The sequence below is a fragment of the Seriola lalandi genome, unplaced genomic scaffold (genome assembly GCF_002814215.2).
Source record: "Seriola lalandi dorsalis isolate HSWRI2012SDOR001 ecotype SW California unplaced genomic scaffold, Sedor1 jcf7180002054581, whole genome shotgun sequence".
Taxonomy (NCBI): Eukaryota; Metazoa; Chordata; class Actinopteri; order Carangiformes; family Carangidae; genus Seriola; species Seriola lalandi.
Genome location: NW_019525134.1, coordinates 2901829 through 2928687, shown reverse-complemented (window position 1 = coordinate 2928687; position 26859 = coordinate 2901829). Strand labels below are relative to the sequence as shown.

General features: G+C 41.8%; 2 protein-coding genes across 2 annotated transcripts in view; one reads left to right on the top strand and one right to left on the bottom strand.

Annotated features, from left to right (window-relative positions):
• Positions 1-42: 42 nt before the first annotated feature.
• Positions 43-10853, bottom strand: LOC111663875 (scavenger receptor cysteine-rich domain-containing group B protein). Its single transcript, XM_023418248.2, has 12 exons — positions 10579-10853; positions 8187-8326; positions 7237-7269; positions 6235-6273; positions 5346-5648; positions 5180-5248; positions 3185-3499; positions 2610-2678; positions 2247-2315; positions 1813-2127; positions 1114-1197; positions 43-1010 (listed from the first exon to the last, which is right to left on the bottom strand). Exons 2-12 carry the CDS (start codon positions 8320-8322, stop codon positions 694-696), a joined length of 1749 nt encoding a protein of 582 aa, XP_023274016.1. The 5' UTR covers positions 8323-8326; positions 10579-10853; the 3' UTR covers positions 43-693.
• A 7160-nt stretch (positions 10854-18013) lies between these two features.
• Positions 18014-26859, top strand: part of tspoap1 (TSPO associated protein 1) — a 58915-nt gene continuing 50069 nt past the window's right edge. The window contains 2 exon segments of the mRNA XM_087177104.1: positions 18014-18859; positions 18862-19025. Of these exon segments, the coding sequence (XP_087033230.1) occupies positions 18166-18859; positions 18862-19025 (858 nt within the window). The 5' untranslated portion in view covers positions 18014-18165.

The following is a 26859-nucleotide window of genomic DNA, read 5'->3' as shown; positions in this document are numbered from 1 at the left end:
CTGATTAAAACACCTCTGCTTTTACACCATAAATATATCATATACCGAAAAATAAGAAGATTTATTTTGTCACATGTAAATGATTATTAGTTACATTTATTTATATGACGGTTTACAGAACAGAAGAAACACATCATCATTTATTTGTCGATGGATAGTGTATATTCACAAGATATAACACGTCTATTTGTGGATGTTTCTTTTGCATACATGTGGTGTGTAGTATATATATTTCTCTCCCATTTATATTACTATTTGGTTTATCATACATATTTGTGACTTGTGGATCTGAAGTAGAAAAAGGTCTCCTTTTGTCCACATAATTAAAAATGGATGGATTTTCTCCTGTATGTTACTTGATCATCAAAGTATACATGTACAGTAAATATTTGAACATTTTTGGGCAAAAAAAAGAGAGACAGACAGTGAAAAGCTTTGTTTGTCTTTGTTTATCAAATAAAAAAACTGTGTACATTGTATTTTATGTCATATATTTATTTATAAAGTGCTTAATAGGCATAGATAGTCATAATATGTAATCATATATTGTTATATTAGTTACTTTGTATGTTGTTGGTGGTAAAGTATTCCTTCAGCAATGTGAAAGTTGTTATTTACATTATGTATACAAGTCCCAGGTTGGTACGCCAACCTCCTACCCATGGTGGAGATGGGAGTGTGGTTCAGCTGAAATCACGACAGTGAGCAGGTGACGCCAGCATCTTCGGTGTGGTCACAGTTGTGCACGTTCCAGGATATATGGGAGCACTCCTGCAGGGAAGCCTCTTCACCGCTGCACTTCAGATTGTCCAGCAGGATTGTTCCTGATCCAGGCCCAAAGAAAGCCTCTCCCCGGGCCGCCGTGGCCTCTCCACAGCCCAGCTGGCGACACACAACCTGAGCATCAGGGAGGTCCCAAGCGTCATCGCAAATTGTGCCCCATCCGGAATTTAAGTACATCTCCACCCGACCCTCACACTGGTGCTGACCACCCACCAGTCTCACCGTTCCTTCAGAAAGCAAAGAAGAGTCACATAAACTCAGAGTCTTATCTGTTTCTGACACCCAGGACGCGGGTTGATTTTGAGCCGGTTGAAGATATATTTGACCTACCTTCAGAGGGCTGTGTGGTGGTGGTGGCGGGTATCCGTTCTGTTACTCTAAAGTCACGTCCGATTGCGTTGTAGTATACAAAAGCTGGGGGAAGCAGACGAGAGAAGAAACAAACCCAGTGATGCTTCTGCGTCCTGGGAATACTCAGGAAATATCAAGTCACAAAAGCATTAGCAAGGCTCTTTTATAATTACTCTGCTGATCAATATAGGAAGCCTCATGCTTGGTTCCTTCAAGGTGATAATACAGAGACACACTTTGCACAGATATTGTTGAGCAATTTCAAAAACAGCTCTTTGTAAAATGCATTTAGAAAAGAAATATAATTATATTTTCCTATCAACGTGAAACCCAGGATCTAAGTAACGGGGAGTCTTTGTGCGCTTTTGATTTAGCCTCAAAGAAATGAAATTTGGCCTGTGGGCATGCAGTGACGCTGATGTGCCTTGACTCATCCGCTGTAATTTTTATGCTCTCTGGGACGTCTCCTCCTCAGTGTACTACAGTCATGCATTGCAACTGAACAGCTCAGCAGGGCGGGCATAGATGACTGGATGAAAATGAGGAATGAGCTTTCAGGGTTATTGATGACTGAAGATGGGTGTTTGTGCGATTATAGATACAGAGATTCTTAGGAGTGTCATTAAGCTAGCTTAATAGAGCCTGCTTTGACCCCACAGAGATCCAGTCAAGCCTTACGTGCACAGATAACTCCAGCATCCTCATGATGGCCACAGTTGTGCTGACCCCAGCCCAGGTGGAAGCACTGGGACAGCTCCGGCTCAAAGCCGCCACATTCCACGTTGTCCAGCAGGATCGGACCAGAACCGTAGCCGAAGTAGGCCTGGGTCTTGGCTGCAATAGCTGGCCCACAGCCAAGCTGCCTACACACCACGTTGGCATTGGGCATATCCCAGTCATCATCACACACTGTCCCCCAAACATTTTTGTAGAGGACCTCGACACGACCCTGGCAGCTACTGTTACCATTCATCACACGAATGGCTGGTTTGCCTGCAGGGATAAAAAGGTTTCAGGGTATGAATGTCTCTTCAAAAAAAGGTGATAATTGAATAAAAGGCTTTAAAAGTATAATATTTACCTAAAAGCAGAGATCAGATTATTATTGTTACCTTTTGTCTGGGCAGTTGTGGTAACAGTTGTTGGACTTGGTGACTTGGTGACTGGAATATTTTCTGTTGCTGGAAGAGAGATATAATACATGTGATGGCTCGGCACATCAGAGGACCTGCATGTAATGACTGTGGTGGGGTCAGTCTGTTGCACACTTTCACCACCATGTTTTGCGGCACTGTGGTGCAACGCTTTTACAGATAACGGGGGAGAAATGGCTCCCCTTGTTGGTCATTTGGCAAAAGTGCACATTTCCTTTCCACTGTGGGAAAAAATCCAACAAAACAAACTGGACATGCTGATGCAAAGGAGTAATAATCAGAGTGTGTTTGCATGCTCTGCTGTACAGTGTGACTGGATACCTTCAGTGTTAAATGTTCCCCAGAGTCCTCTCTGGTTTTGTGTTGCCACAGGAGTTTCAGTGGTGGATCCTTAAGTGGGTAAAAATGGAAATGAAATAATTTTCATATGTACAGTTCAACTTCTATTATTATTATTTCTACTAATATTACTACTGATTGATACCAGCACAGACACCAATATTATACTAGTCTTCTCCTCCTTAAGCTTTTATATACCTTAGTATGACTTAGTCTCTATATATGGTCACGCTAAGGAATGAAGGATAGTGATGTCGCTCTGTTGGTTGGTCCACAACTTCCACACATGTCATTTATGTCAACAGATATTGTATGGATGGACATTAAATATTGTACAGACATTAATAATCCCCAGAGGACAAATCCTACTGTCTCTGGTGATCCCCTGAGGTTTACAATTATAGAAATATCTCAACAACGGTATTAGCATTTAGCTTAAAGCACTGAGACCTGATAGAGCTGCTGGTATAAATATAGAGTCTTATTCTTGTTTAGTTATTTGTTAATAATAATTACTGGTTTACATTCATCACATTCTAGGACTGAGAGCAGCGTACCAGTGCAGGTGACTCCGGCGTCCTCATGATGGCCACAGTTGTGTTTGCCCCAGCCCAGGCTTTTGCATTTACCCAGGTCCTGCTCAGTGCCATAGCAGTTGACGTTGTCCAGGAGAATCAGGCCGGTGCCGTAGCCAAAGTAGGAGTTTGTGTGTGCATAGACTGCCGTGCCGCAGCCGATCTGTTGGCACACCACCCGGGCGTTGTTGAGGATCCAGTCATCATCGCACACTGTCCCCCAGCTTCCCTGGTAGTAGATCTCCACCCGGCCCTGGCAGGCGCTCTGTCCATTCACCAGACGGATGGTGCCATCACCTACGCCAAGAGGGAGAGGGAGGAATTAAACATATTTTTAGAGTCTGTGGGGTTTTTTTATTAGCATCTATATCAAAGAATCTAATATGTGCTGATTTGGAGCTTTTAGAGGTGGGTGTGGGTGGAAGACAGAGCACATGATTATGAGACACTGATACAGAGAATGGAGAAGGGTGTGGGCCAATACAACACATACAGGAGAGTTGAGGAGAACATCTGATATTGTACAAAGCACAGATGTGGTCACCTCGTGTCTCAGCCCAGACAAAAACACACCTTTAACAGAGACAATAGACATTCTCATGTGTCCATCATTTAAAGAAGCCATGAACCGGGATGACTGCACTGCATTCCCGGTGGGTTTCACCAAGGCCTCCGAGGAATTAGCTCGATACGTCATTCGTAAACTAAATTTGATTCTGTTCTGGTCTCTCATGATCCTCTTAGGAATTAGGGGGGAGAAAAACAACTCAGTGACCACAACAAAGGACAAACCCAGTGAACAATAAGGATGGCCTGGAATTCAAGAGGCCCCTGAGGTGGACTGTGCAGTTTCCCTGAAGATGTCCAAGAGTTCCCACTGAGCTGAAAAGCCTTTGATGTTTTGGTTTGGTTTGTTTTTTTTTTTAAATAACCCTGAGTGCGTATTCATTCCATGAGGATTCCTGCGTTTTGAACCCACACAATGACAAAATAAGCCATCATTCATTATTTAATGAAACCTGCCCTTGCATTTTGTAGTAACATCTGGCGTTCCACCTGTGAGCTGGATCTGAGACTGTGTGCTTTTCATTTTGATCCTGGAGCATAAAAAAAACAAAAAAAAACATCTAATCAAACACAGGAAAACTTGTCCGAAGTTTAATCCCTCTGAATATACAACATTTCTTCCTCTGCAGTCAAGAAGCTCTGTCAGCGTTGTTTAGTTTGAGATGTGCACATGAATAACACTCTGATCTACTTATGTAGCAGAAAGACAGTGTGTCCTTAACCCTTTGTGTGAATCAGCCTGATGGCATGACTCCAGTGATGTCATCACTTGTGTTGACTGAAGATGAGCGACGCACACAGGTGTGGTTCGTGGTTTTGTTTTGAAGCTGGGTCACATGCATAGACCTTCAATTACAGATTTGTTTGGCCACTTGAGGGAGTGGACATTAAAAAAAAAGCACTGCTATACAGTATTATCACCTTAAGGTAATATGGCTGTGTTAGCAAACTGTTGCCTGTGAACATTCAGTGTGTTTCTGGCCACTTGATGAATGACGTCCGATATTCACCGTAGATTTAGTTCCTCCTCTAACTCATGAGGGAAATATCTGGATCTTTAACAGCCACGTTCAGCAGCTTGTCGCTAACTTTATCTGCCGTTTGGTTCTGAGCAGCCGTCAGTGAAAACAGCTGCCTGATTAAAAATACTGATTAGTGCAGCTTCACATTTAGACAAGGGAAGTTTCAATAGTCAAAGTGACAAGTTTATGCTGTTTCACTGCCTCACAATGTAATTAAACACATTTTGTTTACATAAGTATTAATTTTCACATAGTCCCAATTTTATTATCTCAATATTACCTTATTTGTTTCTGGATTTTGGCCATACGCCTTTTCAAATTCATCCCTTCTGACATCTCAAGTTGGCAGAAGACCAGTGTTATTTAGATAAAAGCAGGGGGCACTTACGTAAACCAGTGTTCCCCTGGGGGGGTGTGGTGAGATCCTCAAAACCTTTTGGCCCCACCACTGCTGGTTCTGGCAGCAAAACATAAAAGGAAACAGGAACTGAAGTGAAGTGGAAAAAAAAAAAAATCACCACTACCTGCAGCAAACAGTTGTATAAAGGCCTTACCTCTGCAGGTGACACCCACATCCTCGTAGTGGTAACAGTTGTGGACGCCCCAGCCCAGACTCCTGCACTGGCTGAGGTCTGTTTCACTTCCTCTGCAGTCCACATTATCCAGCAGTATGAGCCCGGCGCCTTGTCCGAACTGAGAGCTGCTGCCCACCGCCACAGCCACCCCGCAGCCCAGCTGCTGACACACCACATTGGCGTCCACCATGTCCCAGTCGTCGTCACACACCGTGCCCCACGAGTCATTGAAGCGCACCTCCACCCTGCCCTCGCACCTGTTGCGTCCATTCACCAGTTGTACTTTGGAGACACAAGCAGACAGTATCTGTGAGGGCTCCTCTCTCTCTCTCAGACTCTTTTCGCTCCACACATCTGCGGTGTCTGTCTCTGAGTGAGGTGAGGAGCTTCAGGTTGTTCGGTTGTGATTGTGCCACCTCGCTGAAAAATCAGGCTCATAAAAGCTCCAATGTCTGTGGCACATTTCAACGACACGTGCTTCTATTTGAAAAAGAAATGAGACGATAAGACAGACCAGCGTGCTCTAATGTAATGATAGTTAATAGCAAGAAAAAAAATCCCTCTGGAACAAGTCTAATCCTACCGAGTTAAGGCACACAATAGGCCACATGACTCCTTGGACGAGAGTGAGGTGGATGCAGGAGGGTGGGAGGATACATAGCAAATAAGTGGGGATTAGGGAAATGGAGAGCTGGGAAAGTGACCTTGTTTAAAGAGCCCCAGGCACTGATCTACCTTCTGTGCTCTCTTTCACTGACACACAGCAAGCCTCTGATAGGTTTCCATGGTGTGACCTGGATGCAGACAAGTTTCTTAACTGAACAGGAGTGTCTGGGCAGGTGGAGGTGGCTGTACAGCTCATTCTTACCTTGATACTGCGTCTTCACGGAGGTTTGCACGTCATTGGCTGAAACGAGAGGGAGGAGGAGATACGAAAGAGAGAGAGAGAGAGAGAGAGAGAGTATGGCCAAATTATTTGTTGAAAGGAGGTTCTTGGCCTTCCATAGTTACTGTACTCTATATCTACTATATCTATTTTCCTGTAACACTAGACACAGACTGAAACCACAACAGGAGGCCTGTTCAGACCACGTACTGCACCAGCTACAGCAGTGATGTGTTAGCTCGTCCCTTTAATTTGGGTTTTCAGCCATGCTAGCAACAATTATTGGACGGATTGACAGTCAATTTTATACATTCATAGTCCTCAGAGAATTAATCATATTAAATCTGGCTTTTCATCAAGCACCACCATGAGGTTGATTTGTAGTTTAATGGATGGATGAATGAACTGATGCTGACGTTCATGTTCCCCACCAGATGAATCGTACCGTTTCCTGACTTCTCCTGAAGCTCATCAGGTCAAAATTTCAATACTTATTACAAATAACCTGCAAAACTAACATGACATTCCCAGTCCGAAGGGAATTCCTTTCTGTCATTCCAAACAACAGATATATTTCATGCACACCATGGAGCGTCCATGTAGGTCTGTGCTGTCACCTGTGTGTCGTATACATTTCTCAGGTGTGAGTGTTTCAACATGACACATATTTTCCAGAGAGTCACACCGGAGGATGTTTCTGTATAGAGGACGTTCTGACACCTGGAGACTAATATCAGGTTTCAACAACTTACAAAGACACCAGAGGGACTTTTTCAACCATCACACCCAATGTGGGTCACTTCACAGGCCTCTCCCATTTGTTTGTAGCACTGAAACATGTACAGTAGATACATACGACTTCCTATGTTAACCTCAGGGGCTTGTATTAAGACCCGTTTACAGTGTCACGTGCAGGTTTATATTCTGGGAAGACACAGTTCCTACTCCTAAGGAGAAAAGACGTAGATATTAAATATCACTTACTGGATACAGCCCGTCTGTTTATTTTCACGTCTCCTGAAATAAGAAAACACAAAATGTTAGTAAGGCACATATTTGAATAGCTGCTGGCTCTGTGAAGAGACCAAACCAATAAGCTGGTGTCAGCACATTTGAATAAATTGCTCTCTATATATTTGCTGATCCATAACGTCCAGTGAGTGGAATTGATCCTGGCTCCCTTCAAAGTAACTGCAGGGCTTTTAGCCAGCCACCACTGGTAAACACAGGGCAGACAGTAACCGTGGACACAAAAGCACTCATCTACAGGGACTTCGCTTGCAGGTTCGCCCGGTTCTTGAGCATTATTAACGCCTCAAACGTGTGGTCAACCACTGACACACAAGAAATCATCTCATGTGTCACAGTCAGGCGTAACCTTTTCCTTTGAAACCAGCTTTTAAAATATGCTGCTTCTCAAAGTAAATGTAGTTTTAAAAAGTCCCTAAGAACCATTTTTAAGAGCTCGAAAACAAGGTAATAGGAGTTTGTTGAATGTTACAGTAGCAGAGGAGATAATAGCTTTTGATAAAGCTTGAGAATCAGTTTCAATCTGCATACAATCGACCTCTGGTCCTGAGCCAGTGTATGAAAAATTACCCCTTTAAGAAATGATATACTTTAAAAAGCGGTGTGTCACTGAGAACTTCAGACAAGTGCACCAAACTTTTAAGGCCTATTACTTTGCATATACATTTCATATTGTTCCTTTTTAGATTGATATTGCACCACAAGATGAGTTGAGAAAAATATGATTTAAAGATTCACCTCTTTCCAAATCACATACGGTACTCTGTAAAGAGGAAGGTGAACTCCTACAGTCAGGCAGCTTGGATGGAGCGGCCTTGACCTGTTGTAGAATTTGGACAAATCCAACATGGCACCCCACCCCCCCAGCTACCAAACCCACCCACCTCCGACCCGCACGCACTCACCGAGTCGCAGCAGCACGCTGACGGCCACCAACACTATGGATCCCAGCAGGGACACCAGGAGCCAGACGGCCGGGTTCCAGCACCGACACTCGCTCTCCACCACACGCTGGCCTCGCATGGCTGCCTGACTGACCATCCGCCTGCAACACACACATCCACACAATCTCATTCTCTCAAAACCCTTAGCTGTATGTGAACACACTTGTAAATGTAGTAGACAAGAGGGTAGTAGACACTTATCTACTACTACAAAAGCAATCACTATTTTTGTCCTGCTTCAGAGTAGCCTAATTATAGTATTGGATTGTTTTCTCTGATGGAGCCTGCAGCTATTGTTATTGTGCTGTAGTAGGTATTGATGGTAGTCTGGGGTCAGACTTTGGGAAATGTGTAGCTCAGATCATGTGACGTGCATCGCTCCAAAGAGCTTTGAGGAAGTTCTCGTGGCATACAAACACTTCTTGGAGCAAGCCCTGGTTTTTTTCCGTAAGACTGTGCCACCAACTAGTTCTGCTGTTGCCAATAAAACACCTTGAACGGGGAGTCAAGTTACCTCACTGTTTGGTAAGCACAAAATGGCTGCCGTGCACCGACCTGGCAGCAGGTGACAGAGGCTAAAACGAGAGAATCGGGGTGAAGTCTGTTGCCGCCGAAAACGGTCGGTGTGTCCGAGCTTACCAGCATCATCTAGAGCCGAGGAAGGCTTGTGTTACAGACAGAGGGAGGCACCTGTTTGGTGGTTTTCGAGGGGATTTTCCTTCAGACAGAGAATATTGGGATTCACGGACGATCACTCATCATAGATAGTAAAGTGACAGATGCTGAATACCCTTCATTCCTCACAACGGAGACACTGGGATGAATGACATTTACTTACTTTACACACTTTACTTACACTGCCAGTGCATTCAGATTAAGAAAAATATAAGAAAATGTTAAAATATGCTGTAATGAGGATGTACTTTTATATATTTCAATGGGACACTGGAATGACTGAATTCCAAATTTCACATATTCTTTTTGTGCGAGCGTCGCAGAAATGAGTTGAGGAGTGTTGTTAAAGCGCGTTGTTGTGAAGAGACACACAGTGTGTGGTTCGGCCTTGGGTTGTTTGTCTCTTTGCACTCATGCAGAATTCCCCCTGACCTTACACAGGAATGTGTATTAGGGGATGATGAGAGGAGAATTTGATATTGGCCCCTCGAGATAGTGGACATTCCGGGCCCCGGGGGCACAAAAAGACATTTCTGCTTTCTGTGGTCCCCATCGTCAGGCATAAACGCTGCTTCCTGCAATCTGTCACTAGAACCCTCCAAAACGCTTAGGCACCTGATGACACCGCAGGGGCGCCTCTCGTCTCCTTGGAGAGCAGGAGGCAGGAGGGGGGGGGTAAAAATCCTGAGCCACTGTAGAGTGTACATACAATCATCTTCAGCTTGCGGAGGTAAGTTTAACACACTGTCGCTCATCCTCTGTGGTACATTATGAGACAGTAGTGCCACAACAGCACTAAACACCAGCCAGCACAGACAGCTGGGTCCATTTTCACTGTGCTGTTGCTTTGTCTCTGGAGGTGCAGCGCAGAAGGCCGCAGGCCCACAGAGAAGCCATTGTGCGTCCAATTGGGAGGTGGGGATTTTAACACCAGCACGAGCTCAAGAACCAAGGCTGTCTCATTTGCAGACCGTACCAACAAACCACTCGAAACTCTGGGACAAATGGCTCAGTTATGAGGGATGAAAAATAATCTAGTCCCCAATGTTATGTTTTTCAATACTCCATTCATAGTAGGATGTAGCGCAGATCCGCTGGGGAATAATGTTGCCTTTTGTGTCAGCTCTGCTTCCCCTCCCTTCTCACTTCCCTGTGCTGAGAAATAGCTGAAAGATCTCGGCCCCACAAAAATACCCCTTAATGTCTGAGATAAACCACAGAATAACACTGTCAGGCCCTTAAATGGAGAGACTTTTAAACAGAGAATCAATACATTTGCCAGCATCTGTGACTGACCATAGCTTTTTATGAGTAATATCTTTTTTTTTGTGTGTGAAATGTGACAAAATATAACAGAAAAATATTGGTTTCTTGAGTATGTGGAAATGTCCTTGAAGAATGACGGAGAGAAGTTAAAGCAATGATTCGTATAATAGGCACATTTGTGATAAATAATCTTAATGCTGTACAACATGAACATCATAATTTAGCTCTGTCTCAGAGGATCGACTGTTTCACATCGTGATAAATGCACAGTTACAGAGAAAACAACTTCAGTGACAGAGCAAAGATTTTTACTGCCCGTTGATTTGTCACAGGTTCATGTTTGAAATGATCATGATGGTTAAATAAAGAAAATAAACAAGCAAAATTAACTTAAAAAAAAATAAGTACATACCTGTTGTGAGAGTATTTATCTTCAGCCAATAGAAAATAAAAAAAATAGAATAGTTTCCTAAAAAAATGTCCTCAGAGCTTGAATAGCAGGCAGCTTAATTCCACAAGTCACACAGAAAACACACAAACTTTGTGTAGAAACAGAGGCAGGAAATTCAGAGCATCCAGCGCTTCGTGTTTTAGGTCTTTCATCTCCTGAACCCTGCTTGACTATAAGTACCTGGTTTCAGTGGCTGGGATTACGTAAAAACATCAAATACCAGAGCATTGTATGGTAATATTCTAACGCCCTGTACTAGTCTATGTTTAAAAGAAGCAGGAGGGGCAACAAAAAAAAAAAAAAAGACAAAGACAATGAAAGCTAAGCCTTCACTGGTACCCCTGCATCTCCAGTTTCAGGTAGCGCTCACAGAAGGTGCGGTCCTGCTCATCTCTGCACACACTCGCAGAGGGAGACAAGGCTGTGGCTTAGGTTCTGTGTGTGTGTGTGTGTGTGTGTGTGTGTGTGTGTGTGTGTGTGTGTGTGTGTGTGTGTGTGTGTGTGTGTGAAGAACCCTAAAGCAAGAGACCGTGCGATTATGAGGCAATGAAAGAAATGAATCAGAAAGTTGTAAACAGTAGTTTTTAAAATCCTCCACTCTTTCATTTAGAGCCACAGACACACCGGTGACTGACAATTATTACTGGATCAAGCGCTGTGGAGTGAAAAGACAAGGAAATTGACTGAGTGCTCAATAACGCGGCTTTAAAAAGCTTTTTGTTTCAAAATCTGTCAGAAGACGTGCACTTGTGCTCAGTGTGGGTCTGTATGGTGCATTTCACCTGTCAAATCTTTCATCAGCTGAATGAACGGTAAATTGTCTTGAAGATTATTGTAATATTCATGCGTTGCCAACATGATCTGAATCCCTGCGTGTACAGTACACCCGTTGAAAGGTTGCTCTCACCTCTGAGCTAGAAAGAAGCTTAATGTGTGTCAGTGTGCTTATATTTCAGACATACAAGATATTGTATAGTTCTCGCAATTGCATGTCTCCTCACGAGGAAAAAGCCTTGGGCCTCTTTGAATTGTGCAGCCGACTAATAGCAATTGCTTCCAAACACTAATCCTTCCTGAGCTGTGGGGAAACGTGCAGGCTGTCCATGGTCCATTGTCAAGGTTTTCAAGGACCAATTCAGAGCTCCCTACTGCCGTGTTCCCTGAATCAGTGGTTGAGTCAAAATATTGGGATTCTGTTACCCCGAGCTAATTTTCAGCACAAGATTGAGAAAACACGACAGACAAAGCTGCAGATCTACCAGCTCTGCCTCTGCCTTGAAAACCTGTTTTGTTTTTGCGGTTGCACCATTTCATTTACCAAAGAACTGGTCAACAACAAATAAGTTTAATTTTAAAGTAGGGGGGCAGAAAAATAGGAATATGACAAAGAATAAAACTTGACTATGTAGCACCAAGTACAGTGACTGCAGCATGGTGTTAGTAGCAGTAAGTTGGTAGCTATTTACTTAGTGAACTATTAGCATTAGCTAATTACCACTGCCATGGAGGTTGTGTTTTTCACCCTTGTTAGTCAGTCATTCAGTCAGTCAGTCAGCAGGATTATGCAAAAAGCACTGAGTCGACAGTTCTAGATCCCCGCTGCAATTATTATCATTATTCCTTTTTTTCTCTCTTCTTCTTTATTCATTTGATCTTGCATGTTTGTTGTATCTTGTGCTGTTTGCTCCAATCTCATTATTGTTACACTTGTCTTAATTTGTTTTGTAATCACTCAATAAAAGGGGAAAAATGTAGGAAATAATGTTCTATAAAACTCTCTCTCTCTAAGAAAACTTTGTTTTTCTTTAAATATTTGATTAAAACAGGGTATAAAAAGCTCATAACTGATTGCCACATTAACCACTGAAACGCATGTGTGTGGCTATTATTCAGTTACTTGTACATGTGCAGAAGGAGGAGGTGAAGGGAGCCTGCTGACACTGTGTATCCAAAGACGCTTTAAAGTCAGAAAAAATTAAAAACTAATTACACAAATGAAACAATAAAACAAAAGTCTTTATAAGTTTTTTTCTGTCGAAAAAAACGAGTTATTTCTCTACCTGTAAAATACACAGGCACAAATTGAGAAAACTTCAGTAACACACTATAAATATTATTTTATTTATTTTTTATTTTTTTATTGTATTAATATACACCATGAAATAAAGAGAAAGCAGCCGCTAGAGCCTTGGTAATAGATGTCAAACAGAACCTAGTTTCTTTTTTCTAATGGCTTTTCTCTGACATGAAAACATTGCTAGTGTCAAGACCCACAGAAACCATGGTAATGATTTTCATCTTTCAAAAACCTCATTTATGTTTTGCTGAAGTCTCCTTGAAAACAAAAACCTCATAAGCAGCACCCAGTCGCAGCTGATATGACATCCCTTTCCCAGTTTGTTTCACGTGTCGGAGGCTTCACGTGTTACTGGATACTTCCAAACACATATTAGAAGGATCCCCAGTTGTGCCAGGACATACAATGATGGGGAGATGGTCAGCAGTGATTAGCTGCTGTACAAACCTGTGACTGTGAGTTAAAATGCCCCCTGTGTTTTCAGTGCTTTGTAAAGAATCTCTTTGTCGGATAGACGACAACATTATTTTCTCACCACTTCTTTTCCTCCTTCATGTTAGCTTCACGGACACACACACGGATACAGTTTTCCCTGTAGCTCAGCAACTTGTTCGAACAAAAAGGCCCGGGGGAAGAAAAAGGCAGGAGGAAGACCAGTCTCCTCATCTCCCAGTTGAATTTGGAGACACATACAATGTGAGCAAATGGGCAATATGCAGTTTCTGGAATAGATGCCTTGTTAGAGAGTTGATGATTTGGTGGTGAGGTCCACTACTGTGCATATTGCTGGAGTCTGTTTTACATAACTCTAATGGTGCTGACTACTGTAAGAGGTAGTGCGCTCATAGATCACCTGATCTGAGGTGTCGTGGTGCCCAGGTCTCACAAAAACATGAGTCATCTAAATGCTTTTGTTCCCTATATACGAGGGGCTTGAATTTTTACTTGACACAGATAGTGCAACATGACATCCTGACACCTTTGTCCCGGACAATGATTTCAAGTGGGTCATGAGGACAGGATGTATTCTTTATCCCAGGTGTTGAAACTGTGACACAGTTCACCTCTCTCATTCACATGTTGAGACTTTAAATGAATTCTTCTACTAAAATAAACTGCTGAATTTCTGTGATTAGAAATAAATTAAATAAATGCTTTATGTATGAAATATGTGCTCTATAAATAAACTTGATCTGACATGTTTGTTTTAAAGATTTTGGTTACAAAATATTGCTGCCATATTACATAACCTTGAGAGTATCGTGTTTATAAAAAATGGTAAGGAAACACCAGTGTATTATCGTTTAAACGTTTTTGTCCCATCTGTGCCATTGTACAACAGAAAGCATTAAGTAACATTAAGTTATGGTAAAAAAAAAAAAAGACTCAAATGTCTTTGAAATAAAAGACTGTAGGAAAGCACCTGCAGAATGAATATATCACATAGACTCAAAGCTGGTGTCAAAAAAATGGCCACAAATGACACTTTACAGACCAGAAGCGATCAACTGACAGAGAAAAGGAAAAGAATACACCAATATATATTCTACACTTGTGTCAGACAGAGCACTGGGGGCTGTTTATTTTTTAATTTACAGAATGATATGATATACAGGAATGTGTCAGGACACACAAGTGGGAGTTGTTAGTATTCACAGATGGTGCAGAGATGTGTCTGAAAATACAGAAGCTATATGTGCCAGAACATGTTGTATATGAAAATATAGGTACAGAAATATGGCCATGTTGTGAGCATGGCTTCAAACCAGTAGGATGCAACAGAAACAGGGCAGATGTATATGAAGTGTGCAGACAGAACTGTTCCCAGAAGTCTGTCTGAGCTCAACAAAGATAAACACTGAATAGGTAAATACTGGATGTACAGATCACAATCAAGGCAGATGAACAACGAAGCAACAAGACTGTTATCTGTTTGCAGGGATGTCTTTCAGAGTATCCTCACTGCAGAGGTAAAAATACCCTGTTAGAAGGAAAATGTGTTCAATGATTAAGCAGATGCAGCTGTAAGAATTGGGGTTTTGCAGTGCAGCGCATTAGCTCTCCCTCTCTGTCTGTTTCTGCCTCTTTCCAACAGTCTGCCACACGTGAGCAGATAGAGATGGGAATGAGAGAGGGAGCGGCCCAAGGACACCCTGATAACAGAGAGAGGTATGCTGAATCTCTCTCTCTTTCTCTCTATCTCTGCCTCTTTCCCCCTCACAGTGAACACAAACCATTAGAGATGCTCTCAACTGATGCACTTGCATTGCTGATGATTGTAAAAATAAAGAAAATGAAAAATTTAAAGAGAAAGTTACAGGCTTAATTTATACCAAAGGAAAAAGTCGGCTTTGACAAAATGCTCATCATGGCCTGATACAAAAATATTGAGTAAATGTTTAATTCTCTGTTCATACAAATGCCACCCAGTGGTCACACATGGTATCCTTTGCCTCTGATGGATTTCGGCAACTTGATATTGAAAAGGTATGTACATACCTCTGAGGATTTATACATTTCAGTATCATTGCCTTTGCCAAATAATGAAATCTCAGGAAGAATTTTATCAAGGTCTCACAAATCATATCTAACACTGCATTCCTGTTGATTCACAAAAAAGTTAGTCACAAGAACGGGTTGGTCGCAACATTCTGATGATAGTAATACAGGAAATAATAATTTATTTGTTTTCTTCATGCAAACTGTTCTTGTTGTGTGACAGGCACTTAAAAACCACATGTACATACATATATACATTTCCATAGACAGATTTCCTGTCACAATCTTTAACTTTTCCTTCCTCTTAATACTATGATTTTTATTTATTATTATTAACGGTGGATGTGACAGAGAGCCAGCATGAACATGAACAGGAACCTAGAAACAAAGCAGCACCTGGAATTCAGGTATGGAGAACAACAAAGTGGGCTGCAAAGGTCCTTACACCAGTGCTTTTCTTATCCTCACATGTGAAACGGTCTCTGTGAAAACTGTTCACAGATAGTTCTATGGTTTACTTGATATACACTTGGTCATAACATTTGATCAAATCAGATAATTCCTCCTGAGAGTGCTCATAACATTAGATACTTTTTCAAGTATACATTATGTAGCAGTTTGATCAAATTAAATACTTCCCGTCAGACTATATAATTATACTGGTTTCATAAGATGTAGTTCTTCTCCTGAGGACATATAAATATTCTGGTCTGTCGACGCTCAAAACACTTGTATATAGGAATACAGGTTGTGTATGACCCTCTGTCCACTGAGATGAATATCAGTTAGTGGTTTAGGAGAATATGTCACATTTAAGAATAATCAATACAATTTTTTTTAAAACATTAATTAAAAAAAAAAAAGATTCAGGGGATTAAACTCTATTTATAAACCTTACATACAGCCGACAAATCCAGCACTGGCAGCCTGCAGCCACTAGCGGTCATCCACCTCATACAAGTTGGTTGGATTTACTGATTATGTTGCCTTCAGGAACTGTCGGTAATATCGAAATCATTGTCGAAACGCTCCCAAACAACTCAAATAAATCTGTGGGCCTTAATGCAACAACGAAGGACGGACCTTTAAAATTTAGGGTGGTAGAAAAATGCAATTAGAAGTAATGTTGGGAATGGCTATAACAACTCTTGACAGATACGACCTGAAAACTTTGATTGAGACGAGAGCCAATATTCATTACTCTCCTCTTTCTGTTTGTTTGCTGAACGATGCAGATCCACAGGAATTCTTGATATTCTTAATGGAAAGAGATTCAGTATCACTGTAAGACTTTAATTGATACGTTGATGGCGGAGTGCACGTGAAGGCAGCACTGCTCCTGGACTGGCCATCAGAGCGACGCCGGACACAGCCTGTGTGTGTGTGTGTGAGAGACTGCTGCCTGACAGATAAACAAACTCTTCTTGCATGGCTTCATGGACCTGTAACCATCAACGTTAGCTGCCTCACTGTTGCTGGATAGCCCATTTTAACAAAAGTACCTGGGTTGAAAGAGGATGACGCCATTGATGAAAAGTTAAATTTAACAGCTGAGTCCGCTGGGAGGTGAGTTTGATACAAGTTGTAGCTAGAAAACTTAACGGTTAGCTAACACTTGCTAACAAGACGTAGTTAGCTAGTCAGGACTTGTTAAAGCTCCATTATCATGTTGACTGTTATTCGTGTTATCAGATAGCGCCGTCTAATTTAGCATCACCTACTTTACCTCATAATAGTTTGCTACAGTAAAATAGTTAATTAGCCATTAGCCGAAGAAGTCCCCATCCTCTCTGTAATATGAACCCAGCGCCCGCCCATATGGACACCGCTAAGTTGAGCTAGTGATGGTAAAACCGGCTACAGTAAAGAAAGCTGACGTTGCAGTGTCGTTTCACTGGGAGTTCACTACTTCACCTGTTGCATCCTCAGTTGAAGGCAGGCTCCTGCTCCCAAGCATAAGCGACATGAATCCTATCTCTGACTGCGTGAACTGGGAGGGGATAGTTTATTTATATGTTCTCATGATGTCGGCATCTGTTCATTAAGTCAGTTCAGATAAAACAAATATAAATCAGGTATAACACAGTCATGATAAGGTATTTGTAAGGTACCATTGCATGTATCCATATAAATATATAATAACCAGTTTGTATCTTGGTAGGACTCATTGCACAGAGATGGTTTCTTTCTCTATTTATAACAAAATGTCACACATTTATTTTCTGTGTTTTTAATGTGCTTGCTTTCCTAAAGCTATTCTGAGTGCTACCATGTTTTTTTCTGAATCCTAACCAGGGGTGGACAAAGAAAGATTCCTTTCATTTTAAACGTTCGCTGTGTTTACCATGACCAAACTTCATCACTGCCTAAAGAAAGAAATATGTAAACAACAATGGCTCCTTCTGTGATTCATTTGTGTTTTTATGACCATTTCTATCAGCTTTGAAGCACATTCAAGCTTTTTATTCTACAGGTTCTACAAGAAAGTCTGTGCTGTGGAGCAATACAACAATGTGTTGACATAAAAAATGTACTTTGGAGTGCTTAAGTATCTTTAAAATCAAGTACTCCAGTACTCAAGTAAACATGTGTTTCACTTGTATTCAAGTAATATTTGACCAGGAGGATCTATACTGTGACTCAAGTAATGAAGTTGTGTACTTTGTCCACCTCTGCTTCTAACAGACAGAGGGATCGTCACTTGTGCTTTCACCATGCTGAAAACACTGCATTTCTTGTCAGTGCATTCACGTAAAACAATAATACCTGATCATTTTTCCATTTCTCTCACATCCTCCACTGTCTCATCCCTCCAGTGGCCAGTGACCTGGTGTGATAATTGCATGCTGCATGTCTGATAACCAACCCATCACCCACCCACCTGCACTTCCTCTCAGTTCTGATGCATGGCCCTTCTTTAGAAATGAATGTTTCTTGCCTTTCATCGCATGTTGTGCTGTGAATGAGCCATCATGAGGAAAGACAGGGATAACCCTCTGGCACTGTCATCCAAGAAACCGTGCCAGAGCCAGACGGACTATGGACGAGAGCTTGAGAGGCTGCGTGCTGACTTGGAAGCGGAGAAGAATCGAACACAGCGGGCCTGCGGACACCTCTGTTTGGAGCTAAGGCGCCTGCGAGAAGAAGCAGAGAGGGAACAGCAGAGGGCCGTGAAGGAGCTGACGTCTAGGCGTGGGTCCCAAAAGGACAGGCACTCTAACAGACGCTGGCGTTTGCTGGCTAAGGAGGTGGACATTAAAGACGCTGGACGATACAGTAAGGTCGATTCCACAGGGAAGGAGGCTTTTTTTTTGTGCAGCAGAGAAACGTACACAAAGCTGGAGCAGTTGCTGCTGACACTGTATGAGGAGATAAATGGTGAGCAGGCAGTCTATAAATTGCATCACAGACAGGAATTTGAGCTAGAAAAGGCCATCTTCCTCTGCCACCTGCTAGAGGCCCACGGAAGACTGTTGCAGGGGAGGCAGAGAGCAGGACACCACAGCTACATTTTTAAACGTCTCTCAAGAAAACCAACTCAGAAAGATGGTGATAACTCCTCTGTGACACTTCAAAGATCGCAGAGTGCCTCCCACTCGTCTAAGAAAAACACCAAACAAGATCAGCAAAAGAAGCCTTCAGGCAGGGACTTGTGCACAGCTGACCCTGCACCACTGCTGCAGACGTGGACACCTGTCGGAGAAGCTCTCTGAAAATTTGTCACCCACACAACACTCCCCATGCAGGCTGGGACGACCAGCCCCCCCTGTGCACTGAGTCCTCCGGGTCAGACGAGTCATCACCCCCCAAATGCATGGACAGAAACATGGAGGTAAGATATTTCATATCTCCAAATTATTCTTCACATTTTCACTGGTTGTATATTCACAATGAACATATACTGAGTATATGCAGTATGTTGGTAGAAATGTTGGTGTATGGATGTATAGAGTCTATTATACTGCTTGTTGGTCGTCCTCCTTCACACACAGACAGAATGTGAAACACTGAATCGTTGGTAGCAATAAGATATTTTCATATTTTCATAAAATACAGTATGCTGCACATTTGTTTTGGAGGAAAATGATTTTAAGCGAAATCAAGATGGTAAATCACATCATAACCAGTGCATTTCACTACTTGAATTTAAGTTAACCAGCTGGATTGCTAGACATTGTATTTATATAATTAACCATAGATAGACGCTGCAGACGTAGTGGCTGGTGTGCGGGAAAGAGGTAACAGGACACATCTTTCAGCTTTGCCCTGTTGTTTAAAGGAAAACAATACGTCCAGCTTCCCTGTTTGTTAAAATGTGCCCTGCAGATGCATTGTGTGTATCCTCGAGGTCTATCAAACTTGTTGAATGCATTTCCTTCCTCTTAAAACATTGGCAAAGCTGATTTAAAAATCCAGCATTGTTTGCATCCTTGGTTACTAGCTTGCAGTCTCTTTCTCTTTCTTTGCTTGAACATTGCAGTATATCTTAGCATGTTCTCGCCACCTGTAGATTAGTGGAATAATGTAAAAACACTGACAGGAGTGTGTACCACACAATCTGCATAAGCACATATGTGCATGTGCGTCCCCATACTTGTGCATGAGATAAACAAAACAGAGATGCTATTAGAGATCAAAAAACTCCACGGGGAACCTTCAGCGATCGAAAATACAATTAGTTTTGTACTGGAGTTTGGTTCATCCTCAGCCTGTAAATCACAGTTTGACAAGCATTAGCTGTAATAGCTTCATGTTTTCATAATTTCTAAAGAAACACATCAAATGTAGGTGTTAACCTGGGCTTATGATTGGCTGAACATAAACTCATTAACATAGTAATCACACAAAAAGGTACCATGGAAAGATTCACAGAATCTACAATAATTTGAACCATATTTATTGCAAATTGATATTTTTTATCAGTAGTTCTTTGTACAATTGGGATCATCGGGTGAAGTCAAATAATATGTCCAATGATTTCCCCCCTTTTAGAGCTAAGCTAAGCAACGCAGTCACACAACACAAAAGGCAGCGGTGGTGCATCGCCAGCAGCAGAAACACAGAGTACAAAACAGCAACTGTTAACATTTCCATGAGGAGTTTTTTTTTTTCTGAGCAGTTATACACACACAGTCGAACACTGTTGTACGAAACTAAACACTTGCTCATGTTGCAGCCTAATTTGTTGCCAGTACATTGGTTTCTATTTGAAAAAAGCGTTTAATGTGATTGACGTGGTGTAAAATACATGACGGTGAATTCCTGTTGAGGGGGGGCCGGGGTTAGCATGTGTTGGCGGTGGATTCTTCCAAGTTTGAGTGGCAGAAGTGGGTCAATGTGTTTCTGTCTCTTAAATTTTGGATCAAGTTTTCATTGGGAGGAAAATGAATAATTAATCAAAGCAGAAATGCCCACTTTGCCCAGCCTCATTGTTGTTTCATAATGTATTTCTTGCACAGCACTGCCAAGGCATCGCCTTTGTTATTCCAGAAACTGGCACTGAGGTGAACCAAAACAAATACGGACCGGCTCGTGCCTGTTTCTTTTAATCATGTCAGCTGTCTTTCACGAGTGTCAGAAGGATGTCTACTGTTGTTCATGTTAGCTGCTGTTTATTTGTTTTTAACACAGACAGTCCACATTTTTCATTCTACTGACACTTTTATATTCCTAAATGTCCTCTGTTCGTGCCATGAAAATATTAGATATGTTACTGCACGTGAAAAGATGTGCATGTGCAATACACCAGGAGAAACATATTTATCACAGACGCTAGAAGCTTAGCATAGTTTATTAGATTTGCCCAAAATGTAAGGCTTCGCAATGATAAAAGTAAATCTAGGTCCTGTACTTGTATTTTGGCATTTGCACATTAAGTGTTGTGTAAATCAGCTGTTGTATCTGAAATGTGTGCTGATACTGTGACAGCTATTGAAAGCTGCTTAGGTTTTTGCTCAATTCCAAATGATGTTTCAGAAATTATTCTTTTTTTTTCCCCGTGTCCTAATTTAATGGATACAATTTCATGTCAGATGTATTTGACCAACAGCCAGATGGGGAGGTTCTGTCAAAATATGTCAGTGTGATTGGATGTCAATACCACTGAGCCATGACGGACCTGACTAAATGACTTGATGGGCCTCTGCTTTTCTGTGCTGTTTGACCTGCATTAACTTATACTGACTGGATGCTTTTCTTTGTTTGATGCTCAGTGAGTGTTATTTATATTTAGTCTTTGTGTGCAACATGTGATAAGTTACTGGTGGCAGATGTCATGTGTGCAGCATTAATCTCACATATTTTGTTCTTTGTCGACTGTTTTTCTGTCAGGGCCTCTGTTCCCGATCAGGGTATAGATCTGAATTATCAAAGGAGCTGAAGCAGAAAAGAAATACTGTTCAGTGGAGTTCATGCCAGGACTGGTTTCAGTCTTTAGGCTACTAAAGCCACGGTCTTGTGAGCACACTGGAATTAATAATGGAAAGGACTGAAATGCTGCGTTAGCACAAAATAAGAAGCTCATGTCTGCGAGTGACGGGGAATATGTATGAGCTTCATCTGTCTGGTCTGGGCTCCTTCTTTTTTTAGGCTGTCGATCAAAGCCTTTTCCCTCTGTTACTGAGAGAACATACTGCACATGCCTGTTAGTACATTCAAATGGGGATAATAGACAGTTAAGGGAAATGGATATCACTTTCATTTTCAGAGTGAGCCATTGTAAAAGTGACAGTTTTAGTGTTGGATTCCACTGCAACAGAGAATGCCGGTTATAAAAGGAAAAATGTCTATTTTTAATTTCTCTTCTCCCAGCTATGAGTTTTCTGACAGTGACCTTTAATGGCTGCAACAAAGCAGTCACAAAGTATTAAACTACCAACTACTCTTGATCTGCTGTAGATGAGTGGGAATGGATAAGAGGTCTTCAGTGATGTTGGGTGAATTACGGCGGGAACACACTGCCTGCGTTGTGTGACCGTGGCAGCTGACATCACTGAACTGCTGCGGACTTGGATTTCTATTCATTATAAATTCATTTCTGATTTATTTTGGACAGAAAACGTCACTAAAGTGCCACTGTGTCCACATGTAGCTGCTGAAATGGTTAAAAAAATATATTTATATTTTTTCATGTCTGTATCATATTCAGAGTCAGCCTAGACCGAGACAACTATAGTGGAAGGTTTTAGTTTTATGTAATATTGCTGGTATGATGTCAATATGACATCAACAGGTCCTGAGTTGGAGAAGGTATAACTTTATTTTTCCGCTTGACACTAGGGATGCATTGATCCAATACGCCATTTCTGTATCGGCGCCAGTACCAGCCTTAGTTAAGTAGAGCGGGTTTTGGCCGTGACATGACCCATCCACATTAGAGACACTCTCTTTGTTCTCTTTGTCAGTGTCGATGTGAAATTCAGCATTTCTGCTGTCACTTGCATTTATTCAGTCACAGCAGGCTGTCAGCTCAGTTTCTAGTGCTACAGTAATCCCTGGCCTCACGTTGCCTCACATAAAAATGATTCCAGTGGGTTCCACACAGTGAGATACCGATTTGAATGCAGAAACAAGAGAGCGCTTGTGTGGGGTTGGTGCTGGGAATCAGCAAATGCTCTCAAGTTGAGGTGTCAGAATCGATATGGGTAGAGAAAAGTTGGATAGGTGCATCACAGCTTGCTTGCTGTGGCCTGCTGTGTGACCATGGCAACCACAGAAAACCACTTTGAGGAAAGATGATGCAGGAACTAAATTACCTGGTATCTGAGTTAGTATTATACAATACATTTATTGTGTTGTCATTTCCTCTGATTTTAGCTAGAACCTATTCAATCAAGCCAGCTGATGATGGAATTAGGTTGGATGGTTAACAAGAGCCTATAGGTTGGTACAGGTTGTTATCAAAGGTATCCTGTGCCTATGGCGGAGTTTCACCCTGTTGTTACCCAGTGAGAATACAAAACACCACTGTCCTCTCAGCGGCAGTGCAGTGGTAACCATTCACTGTCTGACAGCATACCCCCCTCTCTTGATCCCCTCTGATTATAGATGAACTTGATTGCACATGAAGGGTAACTGGAGTTCATTAGTAAGAGTCAGAATTATTCTACATGATAACCCAATTTGCAGCAGTTCAAAGGTGGTAAAAAATGTACTTATTTTAATTTTTTTACCACAATTTTTTTTTAATTCTTTTTTTTATTATTTACTATATTATATATAATATAATATATATATATATATATTTGTTTTGTATACATGCCTGTTAGCAACTAAGCAACTGACACATACTGGGGATCTTTAAATGGTTTACACTGATAGGATTATGAGGCTTTGTGCTTTGAAACAATGTTTGTCAAGTTTGAGTGAGGATTTAACTAGATGCCATCCCAAATAACTTGACAACCCCCCCTCTTGGCTTGTATTCAGGCCGCTAATTGTTAAGGGGATTTATTAGGCTGCCCTGCTCATTTGATAGACAATTAGCTGCAGTACTTGATAGTACCTCCTAGTTGAGAGGAGGACTGTAAGGCTGAATAAACCAGCATTAAGTTATGACACCGTTTATCTTTGGCAGCATCAGACCTTCTGTTTTTTTAGTGTCTGGTTGTGTGCAGCATTCATCACCCTGTCTGACGTGATTTGTTTTTGTCGTGCACAACTGCAGTAAAACATTAGAATTAGTCTGGACTGGACACACTTGTTCCTCTGCCTGCCTCCTGCAGCCTCCCTGTGTTGCAGTGTGTACTGCCTCTTGAACAATCAATAGGCAGCCAACATCATTCCAGCGTCATCTCCATGGAAACGAGCTCTAGTCACGGTAATGATTGGGCCCCGTCTCAAAGCCTGCCTTTTTGTGATAGGGCGATTGAAGCAGTCCTCCCTACCCCCTCCTCTCAGCGACACTCGCCGTCTTACACACACACATTTTTCCCTTCGTCCTCTTTCTTCACCTTTATGGCGCTGTAACCAAGACGGGATTAAGCAGCCCCGTCGAGTCTCATAGCATCTGGATGAAATGCTTTTTGACACAGCAGCATCAATGAGGACAGACTCACAGCTCAAGAGTCAACATGCCACCCACATCTCAGGCTCACTGAGAGAATGGGAACTGGAGTGCAGACCTGTTAGTTAAATCGTTTTCTTGTTGTCTTTTTTTCTTTCTGCATCGTACGTCTCTTCTTGTTTGCTATTTCGGTCGGGCCTACATGCGCTGTTTCAGCATTATGTAGGATAAGAATTGGAGCGGTGTGTATTTTTCATTTTACGGACAAGTACCTATGAAAAACCCCCCTCAGACGACAGAGCGGCAAGGCATGAAGGAACAGGCTATGTCAACGTAGTGAGTAGGACTCTGAATGCTACACGGTTATAAATACAAACAACAGTATGCTGAAGAATGCTACCAGGACGATGACATTCATCATATTTCAATGAGAAGCCAAGGCTGAACATATGTAATATCCCTTTAGGGCTCATTGTCCTCATTTTGGGAAACGTCACAGTGCAGAGGTAGGAGGTACTTTACAACTCCTGGTTTATATGTAGCTGGTTTTGTCTTGGAAATGGCACACTGACTCTTACACTAGTGCCATTTTTGTCAGCTTTAACTCCTGCTGTGGAGTATTTTGCAACTTCATGTGTTTTGTTCATTTCAACCGTGGCAAAAACCGTCCTCTGTTTGGTTTCAGACACTTCACCTAAGCTGTAAAAAAAAAAACAGTCCTTATAAACTGTTGGAGAAAAGGAGGAAAGTGACATCTCTATCATTCTGAAGTCAACCTGCCACAGCTGATCTGTGTTATTCTCCTCCAGCAAATGAAAAGCCCGTGATGGCTTGGTCTTGGCTGGGCACCTCATTTGGTCATATTGATCCCATCCGCGCTGTTTGACTTTGACTGAGAGTGATGTATGACCTGTGCACTCGGCCTGAGCAGCCCGAGCCTGCACCGGCACCCGCAGAGATGGAGAGCCGCGAGGAGGCCGAAGCTCCTGGACGACAACAGCCGGAGTTCAGGAGGTCGGAAGAGCAGGTTAATACCCAACATGGGCTCTTGGACAAGGCGGTCCCGACCACGGCTAATGTCACTTCAACATCATTGTTAGGAAAGAGGCACCACTCGCTGTATGCAAACCTCAATGGTTTTGAAGTGGAAGGGATACGTAAGGTGAGTGTGGAACATTTGTTGTGTCTTCCAGAATTATTCAAGATGGTTGACGTGAAAATGGGCCTGGAGACACGTGAGAGACTTACAGTCCCACTGATATTAGAGTAACAGACATAGCATAGTGTATTATAGGATCACTAGTCTTTTCAGTAAAACATTTTGATTCTCAACCCTTTGCATTGCAAACTACAATATATTGTCTGGTTCTTCATATACTATGAAATATACAGAGCTAAGGAGTCTTAAAGTTTGCAGGAGTAAATTAACACATGTTGTCAGATTGTCATTGTACTGGATTACAGTGATGTGACAATTAACTTGTGTACGCAGTATGTTTTCTTGACACGTTATCTGGGATGGTGCTGCTGCTGTAGAATCAGAGGGATGGCAGGTATTACGCTGACCTATAATGACCTAGTACCTAATTTCCCATTTCACACCTCTGCATATCCTGTTAGGACAGAATATCCACTTAATGGTAGCCATCTGAAAATCAATAGGGAACCAGTGAGACTTTCATGTGACTGATGGATGCTCATATGACTTGTACGATAAGAGACATCAGTGGAAGGAACTGTCAGAATAACTTTCCTAAATTACTAAATCCAACTAAAAAAAGACATGTCCGGAATTTACCAATAACAAATGAATGAATTAAGTATAATATTTATAATATTTAAAAACATATGGAATAATTGATTGTGATTGGTTTGATTCGTCTGAACACAGTTAACAATAGTTGAAATGTTGCAGATGCTGTAGACAGAACAGACAGTACAGTGTCCTCATTCTCGACTGTGAAGAGCAACACATGAGGACAGCTGAATCAACCTGGACCTTGTTGAGCTGCCACTCATTTAACCTGGAACAACGTTTGCCTTTAGACTAAAGTTATTGTTATTTTCTCTACACTCTTATTTCCATTTTAATGTAAGATTATGGTCCTTCGCAGATTAATTTAGGATTAACTAATTTCTTTATTTGAATCATATTGCTGAGGAAGAATTGCCAACTAATAGTTTCCAGCATTGTGTGTCATGTTTTCTCTATAGCTTCTACAACAGAGAAGGTACTACAGCATGTTTAACCAGCAGTTCTTTCTCAAAACCCCTTTGCCTTTGTTCGCTGGTTTGAATGAGTCCTTATAGGATTTCGTCATCCAAACAAGGTAGTAATCTGTGTGCAGCATTGCCTGCTGTCTTTCCCACCCCCATCACTTCATTACCCAATCACCACAATCGCAGTGTAGTAAAAACCCCTAATGAACTGTCAACACACAACCTGAGAGACGGTCTGTGGCCACAGACGCTGAGAGGCGGCATTTAATGATGCATTAGAAATGATTATTTGGCCATTTCAGAGCAGCGGGGGCTGTCACTCTCATATTATTGTTTATAATTACACCATTATTGCAGTCGAGGAACCACAAGCATTTGTTTTGTTTCCTTGTCACTAGTTCCACCAATAATTTATGAATGTGAAGAGTGTGTATGGGGGTGG

Bases quoted from the DNA above. Each gene is read 5' to 3' on its own strand.
- LOC111663875 (XM_023418248.2), bottom strand. From the start codon at position 8,322: ATGGTCAGTCAGGCAGCCATGCGAGGCCAGCGTGTGGTGGAGAGCGAG. The intron at 7,270-8,186 runs GTGAGTGCGTGC...TTCTTATTTCAG, and splicing joins CAGCGTGCTGCTGCGACTCG to GAGACGTGAAAATAAACAGA. The intron at 2,679-3,184 runs GTACGCTGCTCT...TACCCACTTAAG, and splicing joins CGCCGGAGTCACCTGCACTG to GATCCACCACTGAAACTCCT.